Below are 12,631 nucleotides of genomic sequence, written 5' to 3' on the forward strand. Positions count from 1 at the left end.
TTACATGTTTAAAATAAAATAATTCAAACATCTAAACATCTAACATCAGTTCTAACATCCTATCAGTAGATATTGTCTTACACCTCAGAAAACTGGAAAATCCAATTTTTCTTATAGCAGTATAGTTAGCCATTATATAGATCATTAGTGTCCTGCTGCTTCTAGAAATTATTGTTTCTTTGTTTTAAGTTGTCTCTATTTTTTCAGTTTCTCCTGTACTTAGTTGTCTAAAGAAAAAAATTATATGCTAATTTTTTTCTGGAACAAAATAGAGATGGACATAATGAATAAGTGCAATGAAAGGAGCACGGGCTTCAAAGTCAGAGGCTGGATCTCTAGTCCTGCCTTTGCTGGTAAGTAGCCACTTCACCCCTTTTCTTTCTCTCCTTCTCTATTAGTTTGCTAGGGCTGCCATAACAAACTACCTGTGCTGAGTGACTTTGAGCAACAGAAATGTATTCTGTCACAATTTAGGAAGCTAGACATCTAAAACCAAGGTGTCTTCAGTATTAGTTCGTTCTGGAACCTCAGAGGTACAACCTGCTGCATGCCTCTTCTTAGCTTCTGGTGGCTGCTGGCAATCCTTGTCATCCCTTGTCTTGTAGGTATATGACTCCAATCTCTGATTCTGTTGTCACATGGACTTCTCTATTTTTCTTCTTTGTGTTTCTGTTTTTTTCTTCTTATAAAAACACCAGTCACTGAATTTAGGACCCGTGTTAGTCCAGTATGACCTCTGTATTAGTCAAGGTTCTCCAGAGAAACGTGTATCTATATTGAAAGAGATTTAAGGAATTGGCTCACACAGTTACAAAGGCTAACAAATGCCAAGATCTCCAGCTGGCAAGCTAGAGACCCAGGATAGTCAATAGTTTAGTTTCAGTCCCTAAAGCCAGCATGCTGGAGACCTAAGAAAAGCCAAATGTTTCACTTTGAATCCAAAGGAAGGAAAAACCCAATGTCCCAGCTGGAAGGCAGTTAGGCAAGAGGAATTCACCCTTATTTGGAGGAGGGTCAGCCTTTTTGTTCTATGAAGCCTTTCAAATGATTGGATGAAGCCCACCCACATTAGAGAGGGCAATCTGCTTTACTCAGTCTATCAAATTGAATGTTAAACACATCTGAAAACATTCTCACAGAAATACCCAGAATAATGCTTGACCAAATATCTGGGTACCTTGTGGCCCACTCAACTTGACACATAAAGTTAACCATCACAACCTAATCTCAACTAATTGCATCTGCAAAGACCCTATTTCCAAATAAGGTCATGTCTGAGGTTCCAGGTACACATGAAAAAAAAAATTTTTTTTTTTTTTTTGGTGGGGTCACTACTGAGCCCTTCTACATACACCCTCTCCATTTTTCCCTCTGTGAAATGAGGGTGTGGACCCTGAGCAGCATCTTCCACTCTGCAATTCTGTTGGAGAATTCTTTGCAAGATGAAGGCAGATCCTCTATGGCCAGGGGCTCCAGGTGCTGATAATGTTGGGAAATGTTGTTTTGAACAAAACTGGACAGGTTTCTTTACCATTGGCTCTTTCTGGGGCTTTATCTCATAAATAAGCACTATCAAGGGAAGAGAGAGAAAGAAAACATGTCAAGAAACTTGCAAAAAGTGGAGGTGGTGAAAAATTTCTAGTGGTGGGGCCTAGTGACCCATGTCTAACGATCCATATCAAGTTATTTTTTTGTGTCTATCATGTACCTTCTCCATCTCCCCAGGCTTCATGAATGACCAATATGATTTTTTGTGGTGGTATTGAAGGAAATGAAAAGACAGAATATTAAAAAGAAATGTAAATATATTGTCCTTAAATTAGTTCTTCTTTGATATTTTCATCAGTGTTTTGCATACAAAGCCTACATATATTTTGTTAGATTTATACAATTTATAAATTGTATTTTTTAATTTCAAATACCAGATGTTTATTGTAATTAACTTTTGTATATTGACATCGTATTCTGTGACCTTGTTAAACTCCAGATAGTTTCAAAACTTTTTTGTAGATTCTGGAGTTGTCTATATGCACAATCATATCATCTGTGAATATAGTTTTATTCTTCCTTTCTAAAAAATAAATTAATAAATAAATAAGCACTGTCGGTCTTCAGGAGTGGAGACACAGCTCTGCCTTTCCAGGGCTTATTTGATTATAGAAACTCCCTGTTTTTCTCAGCATACCTGTAAACACCTTTTTTTTTTTTTCTTTTTCTTTTTCTCCCACCCCTGTGAACACATTTCAACCCACATTTCCCTGGAACCCAGTTTCAGAAACTACAGACAATTACAATGATTTTTCCAGCAATCTATGGTTCTGTAGATGTTCGTTCTCTAACTTCCTTTTAAAGAGTAAAGTACTCTTGCACTCCCAGTGTTGATTTAAATGGTATTTATCATAATGTTTCTTAAATATGAATAAGCATAAAACTACCTATAAATTTCTTATGCTTCTGACTCTAATAGAACTATAAAACCCAAACAAATGTGCAAACTAATTTCAAAGAAAACCAATAAAATTAAAATTAACATCATTAATTTAATGTGATATTATTTTGCTGGAATTATATCATTGCTCACAATGCACATATGGTACATTCTGCTCTGCTGCAATTCAGCAAATCTATTGCAGTGTGCCACAGGTGACAATTCTCCCACCGGTTTTTTTCTATTCAAATTTGAGGAAAGCTTTATTTGCACAGCTCTCAGGGATGCCATTTGCCTTCCAGTGGGAGGAGCATACCATTTATGTATTTCTTATACCTCTATTCTTTTCTTATTGCTGGTAAGCATTAGTTAGTTCTCCTTTGTTCCAATGCAATAATAAACACAAATGGAAACAAAGCTATGAAAGTTGTCGGTAGGTTGTAAAGAGGCCATCCAAGAGATCCAGAGTGTCTTTGCTTTAAATTAGCATTATCATTAGATTGAAATAGAAATGTTAAAATAAATATAAAAATAAGAGATGGTTTGAAAATCTTTTAAACCTTTAATTCTTTAGAGCCCATTATAAAAGTGTCATCTATACTCATAGCTCTTTCCTTTCATCCTCTTCCTAAGGAACCAAGGAGTCAATAATATACACAAAGATGATGCTGAATCACTGGTCTTAACTACTCGCCTGTATTCAGGAAATCGTGGCCATGAACTTTCCCTTTATATGACTTTGTATAGAAATTTGTGTACAGTATTGTGTGGCTTCTGCTGATTTACAGTTTAACCTTCAGGAAGAAAGGGATGAAGTCTAATGCTCTCTCCAAAATGAATTTCTGAGATTGCTCATAAAGAAATTTCATTGAATTAGACTAAACTGGGCTATGAGGAGGCCAGTAAGAACTAGAGAAGTCAAATTAAGATTTTTCTCTTCACTATCTAGTAAGCATAACAACTCAAACTAGCATAACATAGTATTACAAGGCAGAGGTCCTTAATGGGCTGCTTTAATGAACAGGTAAGAACAGTTTAAAATTAGCACAATGATTGTTTGCTTGTAAATTGATTCTCTGCTATTCTATTAAGCACTGTAATTCTCTACAATCTTGTTTGCCCCAGTAATTTGCCAAGAAAACCCTTTCTTTCATAGCAACAGCTGAAGCAACATGTAGCTCAGGCCCCTCCAAATATGCAAGAGTTTCAAATTAGTAGCATCTGATTTAATTAGGTTTTACTAATAGTAAGTTGGGGAAATGCATTAACTCTTTTAGCCCACTAGGGGTTCCCTTTGTGTTCCCACGTTAATTGCTGCCATCTACTTCCTCGCCTGTTGCTTCCTTCCTGGCTGCTTTCTCATTTACAATGGTGTGGGGAACTTTTTGACAAACCTCTCTCAACAGTCAGCAGCATTCCCAGCTCAACAAATGGTGAATGAATGGTGATTTAGCTGTCAGTCTGCATGATGAGATTAGAGGGTTACCAGAAGGCCAAAATCATGACTATCTTTATGTCCCTGCAGCAAGTCCTGCCAGAGCCATCAAATAGACATACTCACCATTAACGTTATTATTTCTTAAAGATTTTTAGATATTTAGCTCAGTTTTGATGGCATCACAGTATTGCTTCTCCTCTATCTCTCTGTTAACCATACATTCGAGGTACATTAATGTGTAGCACTTGTTTCTATTAATTTGAATTCCATAAAGGTATGCTGCGTCTTTGCAAGTGGAGGTAACTTGGAGAACAGAGGTTAGTTTTTCTGCCATTTTTGCTCAATCTCCACCTCCATCCCTAGCCCCTGACACAATTCTGATGACCCTGGTATTATAATAGTTATTACCTTCAGATAAAGTAACTATGAATTAATACTTTTAAAGGGCTTTGAACAGTATCTGACTCACAGTTAAGTGCCCAACGGATGTTAGGGAAAAAGTAAGTGTGGATATTTTAATCATTAATTTCTATTATTAGAACAAACATTTTCTGAGTATCCACTCACTGCACTAGCGTGTTTTGTTCTCCTACCTGGTGCCAGCCATTGTGCTACACAGGAGGTGATATAGCAATGAGGAAAAATGTCCCTACTTTCCAGCAGGCTTCAGTTGGCAAAGCTAAGTCCTGGAGCTGTAATAAAGTGAGCTCATCAGTTCCCAGCTCCTAATCTCAAAGAAATCTCAAGAAAAAAAGCAGAGGGAAGGGGGCAGGTATAAATAAAAATGATGTGTAGTATTATCTTGGAGAAAATTAGCACTGTTAGGATTCCAACCAATCACCAGGAAGGCATTTTTCTACTGAACGTAATATTAATAATCTGCACTAGGCCTAAAATAATGTTTATTTTATTCTCCTTTAGTTCTAAAAATACACCGTGGCCTGAAAGCTAAAATCTAATTTGTAATTTTCACAGCTGAGTCATATCCATTTCCTTCCAAATCGGATACTTGTGGGCACTGCCACCAGTGCCCAACAGTAGCCCAACCCAAAGCCCAACAGCTCCCCTGGGGAGGGGCTGAGGTGGGTTAGGTTCCATTAATAGCAAGACTAAAAAGAGCATTTCTGAGGTAGAGGCTATTCAATCAATAGACAGAAAGTTGCAGAAGAAGACTTCTAAAACTCTTTTCAATTGCAGATTCCATCATGCTGGGAGTTTTTTGCTCCTGAAATGTGGCAGACATCCTTGGTAGGCTAGGGATGGAAGCCAGGTGTTCTAATTTCTAAAAATTACATTAATTTTAAGTAATAATGATAATCTAGAAATTAACTTTCATTCAAACCTTGTATTTATTCATATTATTAATAAATAATCATAATTACTATTATGATTATTTATTGGCGCATCAACTTTTATAGCATTAGTGAGGTCTTCTAATCTCAAGCCCCATCACTCAGCACTGTGAAATGACAGAGCCATAAGCAGACAGGCCTGTGCACTCCATATCACACACCCAGAACATAATCAATGGATCAATCGATTCACAACCTTGGGTGCATCAGTAGAAGTTCTTGGGTTAGAATCCAGAAAGACAGAAATTTTTAATGGGAGGGACCCCTGAGGAAGTTGGGCTCCTGTCCCTCCATTCTTCTTCATGGGACCAGAAGAAATCTATGCCCTGAGCCCAGCTGGGAATCTGGGCAGGCAGAGAAAGGAGAACAGGCCCACTCTCAGAGGAGAGGAAGGTTCAACTTCATGAGGATCTTTGATAATTTAATCCTTAGGAACACTGAATAGGTTCTTTTTCCCCATTGGTTTGCTAACTTATTACCCCTTGGAAGTCCTAGGACTATACTGACTCTATGTAATGAGGACTAAATCTTCTGCTTCAAACTTCAAGCTGGGAACCTTTGGTTCAAAGTGGAGACCTATCTCGGGCCTCAAATAGGAAAGAAAATGAAGCCATCTGAATTCTGAATTATTCAGGGCCATAAAGCTGAACTTGCCATACAAGCCATCAGAGGAAAAATTGAGTTTTTCAGTATACCTTAGTTTGTCAGTTTATAAGTTTGTAAATTTGAGTTTGAGTTTGTAAGTTTTCCTCATTGTCCTCATTAATACCAAACTTTATGGAGATTGGCACCTGGCTCAGTGACACTAAAGATGACATTCATCCCACTCATGGTGTCGTTTTCTGAATCAGACGCATGTCAGCACTTCAATGAACAGCACTTCATTTCTCTGTCTCCCCAGCCACACCTTCAGCCCTGAGGTCTCCTTAGCTCCAGTGTCGTATTTCCAACTGTGTGTTAAGCATTTGAAGATAATCTGCTGCTAACTAAAACTAACATAGTTAATAATAAATTTCTATTTTTCTCCAAAGCACTTTATATCATAAATAGCCACTAGATAAATATTTATTGGCTAAATAAGTAAAACTCTTTCTGTTGATCTTGATATTAACATTATGGCTCCATCATGCTCCCAGTGCACAAGCCTTGTACAGGTTGTCTTCCTTGACTCTGACATTTCCATGAACCCTGAAGACCAATCAATCATCAGTTTGTCAACTATTTCATTGAGACACATCCACCTTTGTCAACACCGAGATTTAGAAATTTTATTATTTTATGCCTCTTTGTTGAACTCTTTACTCTTAGTTTCTCCCTCATTCTAATCTATCTTTTGAATTAATCTATAGTTGCCAACCATGGCTTTGACTGAAGGCTTCCCACTTCCCCAGTGCTTAAATGTGCTGGAAAGTGTTTTAAAATCCTAGAGTTTGGGTATTTAATCTGGCTACAAAGAACCAGGGAGTCCCATAAGGGGAGGAAGTGGGAGCCCAAGTGGAGCTTTTAGGGCTCTTTCATCCCCTCTTCCACCAGAGATGTTGCTTCCCACCACCCTCTTCCCCATTTTACATACTGGGATCCTTACAAGTTGGCTTTAAAATTGTCTCCATTGGCAGAAATAAGTTTGGAAATCAACGGCACATGTGTAAAAGGCAAAACTCCTTAGCCTGATATTTAAGACTTCCAATCTAGTCCCGCATACCTTTGCAATTTCAGCTCATTTTATTTCTCCTCAAGTTGAGTTTTCTCACTGACTCTCAGTAGGTCTTAAGTGCTCCCACCACCACCACCCCCATCACCCTTTACCTAAATGCTGTCCGTCTGTGGCAGTCAATAGTTCTATTATTCACCAAACACTCTACTTCTCTACTCTTCCAGTACAAGAGAGAATTGGACTTCCTAAGGTCAGTGTATAGTTCCGGCCAGTGACTTTTAAGTGTAAATGACTTGTGTTGCAGAGCAGAGTATTAACTGCCAGTTTTAGGCCCTCCAAAGTTCTCCTTTCACTCTGGTACCCCAAATGCAACACCCCAGAGTGCAGCTGTACCCTCAGCAGTGGTCCCAGAGTGAGCGTGAGACTGAGCAGAACCTCCAGCAAAGGAAAGTGAGTGAGAAACAAACATGTGTTGTCATATCAGTAAGACTTGAGATTCTGTTTTGTTACCATGATCTTTCCTAAGCAACACACTGTCTTTCTTCAAAGATGGGCTAAAATCCTTTACAAGTTGATCTTTTTAAATAAACTCTTTTATTATATACTCTGAACTCACTAACTTCCATCAAGGGAAAATGCTCCTTAATGAATGACATCTGTAGTATTTCAAGTAGCCACTCTGTAGAACTCCAAAAACACTTATAATTGCTCATATTCATGATATTTCAATCAATAGGCTGCTCTGTATTGTTAAGTTATGTATGGATGTGCACAATTACATACTATATAAGCCATAAACTCTTCAACTTGAATATTCCCTGGTATGTTTCAAGGTGGAGGGAGTATTGCACTATGTCCTTCTCTCCCAGTTCCACGCCTGACCCAATGTATTTATTCCAGGTGGAATTGGGTTATATTAATATCAAAGAATGTGTTAAAGGAAAGGTAACCTCATAAAAACACAGGTCAGAAATATACAGCCTAAGCATTAAGTATGCGTGGTTTTAAAGGGAAGACAAAGCTCCTCAAAGGCTACTTGTAGATATTCTTCGTTCACCATTGGCCCCCTTATCCTCCTTTGTCTATAACTCCCTTGACTCAAGACAGAAACAGGAGCTTTTTAAAGCCCACTGAAATGTGGAGTTGATGATGGTGACTTCACTTTGATACCTCTCACACTTCTATCATCTGTGAAGTCTAAGACAATACCAACTTCAACTTCCTTCTGTTATATAGACCCCACATGTCCATCTCAAGAATGTTTAGCAAGCAATCATTTCTGGACCAATGGGTTTTTTTCAATTCCTCTCAGAGAATAGAATCACTCCCATGGGCATAACAAATTGAAAAATAAAATTGGTGATTGCCCAAAATTACTAAAAAAGAGTCAATAGTAGCTAATACTTATTTTGTACTTACAGTGTGCCAGGTATGGCTTTGAGCAATTTGCATGTGCTAATTTAGGATAGCATAGTGGTTACTGTGGGGGCCTGGGTCATACTGCCAGGACTTGAATCCTTTCTCTTTACTACCTATGTGACCTTGGACAGACAACTTCTCTGTGCCTCAGTTTTTTTCTTTGGCAAAATGAGGCGATGATCATGATATTACCTATCTCACAGGGTTATTGTCAGATTTAAGGAAGTAAAATAGATGCATAGTAGCATGCATACATCTTAAAACCCAGTCTAGCACACAGTGCTAGCTCAGCATGTGCTGCCCATTTTCATTACAGTGGGCCAGTCAGAATATACACTTGGGACCTACAGAATGTTGCGAGTGGGAGACACAAGAGCAAATATCTCAGCTCTTAATGTCACATCAAGAGAGGCCTATCAGGGATCAGTCACTGTCTTCCATAGAGATGAGGGAATCCATTCCTAACAGAGGTTCTTGCTGTCTGGCTATTGCTGCTGCTACTGTTTTGCACTAGACAGTTTTTTTCTCCCTCAAAAGATAACTATAATATAGTTTGCACTTCAGGGCTTTTCATCCCAGACATTTATGGAATGTGATAACAACCCTTCTAGGATTTGTTTCCCACCAAAGTAGGTCAGGTCATCACTAAATAAAGCTTTCTGTAAATGCCCCAATGTAGTTAAACAGGACAAGAACCAGGTCTAATATAATTCTCCAGAGAGCGAGAGAGGATGTGTGTCTGACCTGCGATAATTGCCTTTAGAGTATAAGCAATTGTCACGGTGGAAAAGACAGACTGTGTGGCAGACCTGGCTCTGGAATCCCATTAGGAGATACTCCTGGGTTGCTGTGTCTTCCAGTGCCATAGCCACAGCCAGTCAGTGTTTTGATTCTCAGAACATCCATCCACAGGAGGTAAAGCAGAAGTGAGCAGTCCGGTGCTTGCACAGGTGGGTTGCAGAACTGGCTCATGCAAATGTGGGGATGGCAACCCTCCAAAGACTGGCCTGGAGTGAAGGAAAGGAAGAAAAAGCCATCTCCCCTCCTTCCAGAGGACCCAGCTTGCAAACTTGCTTCTTTTTCTGCATCAGTTGCCAAGAAGGCGTGTGAGGAATTCTCTGAATAGTGAATGGTTGCTCTATTCACCAACTTGGGCAATTTTCAGTGGAAAGAAAAGAAAATAGTTGTGCTTTGACATAATATTTGTATTCATAGTTTAACTATGTTATCATTGTGAAAAAAATTAGAATATATAGAAAAAAATATCCTTATTACTGACATAACTTCACTTTTCAATTGTCTTTCCTTGTTACTTTTTCCCCAAAATCATATTTCTACATGATACATGTGAATATAGCATAATTTATTTAACTTCTGCCCTTCCATGCTTGAAAAACTAGATTGCCTCTAATTTCTTAAAATCACAAAACACAGCGATAAACATATTTGATCACAAATTGTTATCATATATTTTAGCCTATTTCCTTAGCATAGATTCCTGGTAGTAAAATTACTAAGTCTAATGGTATAAATATTTTAAAATAGTTAATATAAACATATACATATATTCATATTTCTTTTTCAGGAAAGAATTGTATACTTTCACAATTCTATGTGAAAGAAGCTAGCTCATCCAAGCCTCCTAGCATTATTTTTTTTTATTTTATTTGTTTTAATTATACATATTTATGGGGTACAGAGTTGACTATCCCTATTTGTGTTCAGTATGTGATGATCAAATAAATATTATTAGCATGCTCATCATTACAAATTGTAACTATTCTTTGTGTCCCTTACCCGATTACTTCCTAAAATCTACCTCCCACTTTCCCACCTCTAGAAACTATAAGTCTGTTGTCTCCCTCTGAAAGTTCAGCATTTTATTCTGGTCTTTCTTTCTTTCTTAGCTCCCACTTATGAGTGACGATATGAGGTATTTCTCCATCTGTGCTTGACTTATTTCACTAAACATAATTTTCTCCAAGCTCATCCATGTTACTACAAATGGCAGGATTTCATTCTATTTTATGACTGAGTAGTATTCCATTTTGTATATACATCACATTTTCCTTATCCACATATCCACTGATGGACATTTAGGTTGATTCCATATCTTGGCTATTGTAAATAGAGTTGTGATGAACATGGGAGTGCAGGCATCCCTTCGACAAGATGATTTCCATTCCTCCTATCTTTAAAGATAGATGATAGATAGATAGATAGATAGATAGATAGATAGATAGATAGATAGATGATAGATAGATAGATGATAGATAGATAGACAGACAGTATTTGTTGACAATATATTAAAAAATCTTAAGCTAAGTTAAGACATAGTTAAAGATTCATCACATGAACAACATCATGCTTTATAAAATGTCATAAAGCTTTAAACAGACTCTAAGTCCTATTAGAATTGGGAGGGGTAAGAAATGAATAAAATTGGGATTAGTCCAGAAAGGTTTCAGGAAGCAACTAGTCTTAAAATGAACCCAATAGTGTGTCTAGTATTTGAACATATAGATAGGAAAAATATATGCATGCCTGGGGAGGGGAAAAAGCTTGGACAAAAATAAGAAGCCAAAATGAGCAAGAAATATTTGGGGGATGGCTTTTTTTCCAAATGAACATTTGTTTCTGCATCAGTTCATTCAAGCAATATTTAGTTGGTACATGTTAGGTACCTGGCAGTGTGCTAGGTGTTGAAACTAAAAGCATGAATAATACAGCTTTGGTCTCCAAATGAAATAGCCTCCTAACTGGCCTCCCTGCCTCCAAGCTCAATCCATCACTAACACTGCCAGCAGAGTACCCTCCAAACTATAAGCCTGTTTATTTTACACCCTGGTTTTAATCCCCAGATCATTTTTACAAGATTGGAAAACTTTGATGGCTTAGCGTGCTTAAGGATAAAATCCAAAACCTTAATGGGGTTTTCATGGCTTTTCTCCACCTGGAGGCTTCCTACCTCTTAACATCTAGCCTCTCTCCTCCTCTTTCCAGAAATAATAAGCTTCTTTCAGTTCCTTGAACTGGTCAAATGCAAACTATTCATACAATGTCTAGACTTTTGGAATTTACAAATACTGTTTCCTCTTCTGAAACATCTCCTGCTCTGCCCCTACTCTCCTGCTCCACCATCTTTCACCCAGCTAACTTCTGTTCATATTCTAGCTGTCAGCTTCTGGAAGGATTCCCTTGGCCCTTAGTTTGGGCTAAGCTTGTCTGCTATGTGTTCTCCAAGCACCTTCTACTTCCCTTAGCATCACTCGCACCACATTTTATTTGTATAACTTCTTTTCTCATAGTCACCTCAAGACCGTAGTCTCTATACATACCAAAACTTTGTCCTTTGTGTTTACCTTTAAATTCCTAATATTGCATCTTGCACATAGTATTTTCTCAATTACTATTTGTTGAAATGTTTTGAAGTGAATTTATTTGCTGGGGGCTGGAGTGGTGCTGTCAATCAAAGGCTGTAAGTTCAGAACACTGAATCATGGAATCAAACAGAACCAGCATAGGTTCTGAATAGAACAGAACCCAAATTCAAGAACTGAAGACTGGCATGTTGATGTAATAATAATCTTCTCAGTTTGAGCTGTTCAATTGTCTTCAAATAAGAAAATTCCTACTGTATTATTATGGATTAAGATACAGGAGACAAGATCTTAACTGGGAGGATTTAGAGTAAGACAGGTTTAGATTCATAGCCCATCTCCACCTTCCTAGGTGTGTGAGCATTGGCAAATTACTTGGCCTCTCTGAGTTTGAGTTCTCTCTTTTGTAAATGCAGAGGCTAAAGTCTCTCTCTCAAGGCCATGGTAAAAAGTTAATGAAACCAAAATATGTAGAGCACTTGAATATACCATTTACCGAACTCTCACATTCACTAAAAATTTATTCCTTTCCTCTCCCTCTCAGCTCTTTGTCTTATCCCTGAAGAAGCTTGGGCAAGTCACTTCTTCCTGTGCTTTCATGTTGTCCACTGTAAAAAGAAGGGATTGAAGAAAAACAGCGGTTGCTAAACTGGTCACACCAAGCATCATTAAGAGAGCTTTGACTGAAAACCTCCAAGGGTGGACCTGGAAGCCCCTTTCTTTATAAAGTTCCCCAGGTGATCCTGCGGCAGCCAGCCCAGCTCAGAACTGCAGTCCAGTGTCTTGGAAGCACTAGCCTTTTCCAGCTCTAACAGGCAATGGTTTCATTTTCCTCTCTGCTTCTCACATGGAAAATGTTTACTCAATAAATCAGAATATGACTCACTTGGCTGGCATTTTTTATTCCACCAGATGAAAACTATGCCGTAATTAGCAGCAAAGGTCTACTCTGTGAGTGTG

General features: G+C 38.1%; 1 protein-coding gene across 1 annotated transcript in view; it reads left to right on the forward strand.

Moving 5' to 3' along the window:
• The first annotated feature begins 283 nt into the window (after positions 1-283).
• LOC103589276 overlaps positions 284-12,631 on the forward strand; it is a 110,202-nt gene continuing 97,854 nt past the window's right edge. Inside the window, exon 1 of the mRNA XM_008571214.1 lies at positions 284-353. Coding sequence (XP_008569436.1) covers positions 284-353 — 70 coding nt within the window. The remainder of the gene's footprint in view (positions 354-12,631) is intronic.

Source organism: Galeopterus variegatus, unplaced genomic scaffold (genome assembly GCF_000696425.1).
Source record: "Galeopterus variegatus unplaced genomic scaffold, G_variegatus-3.0.2 Scaffold667, whole genome shotgun sequence".
NCBI classification, from domain to species: Eukaryota; Metazoa; Chordata; class Mammalia; order Dermoptera; family Cynocephalidae; genus Galeopterus; species Galeopterus variegatus.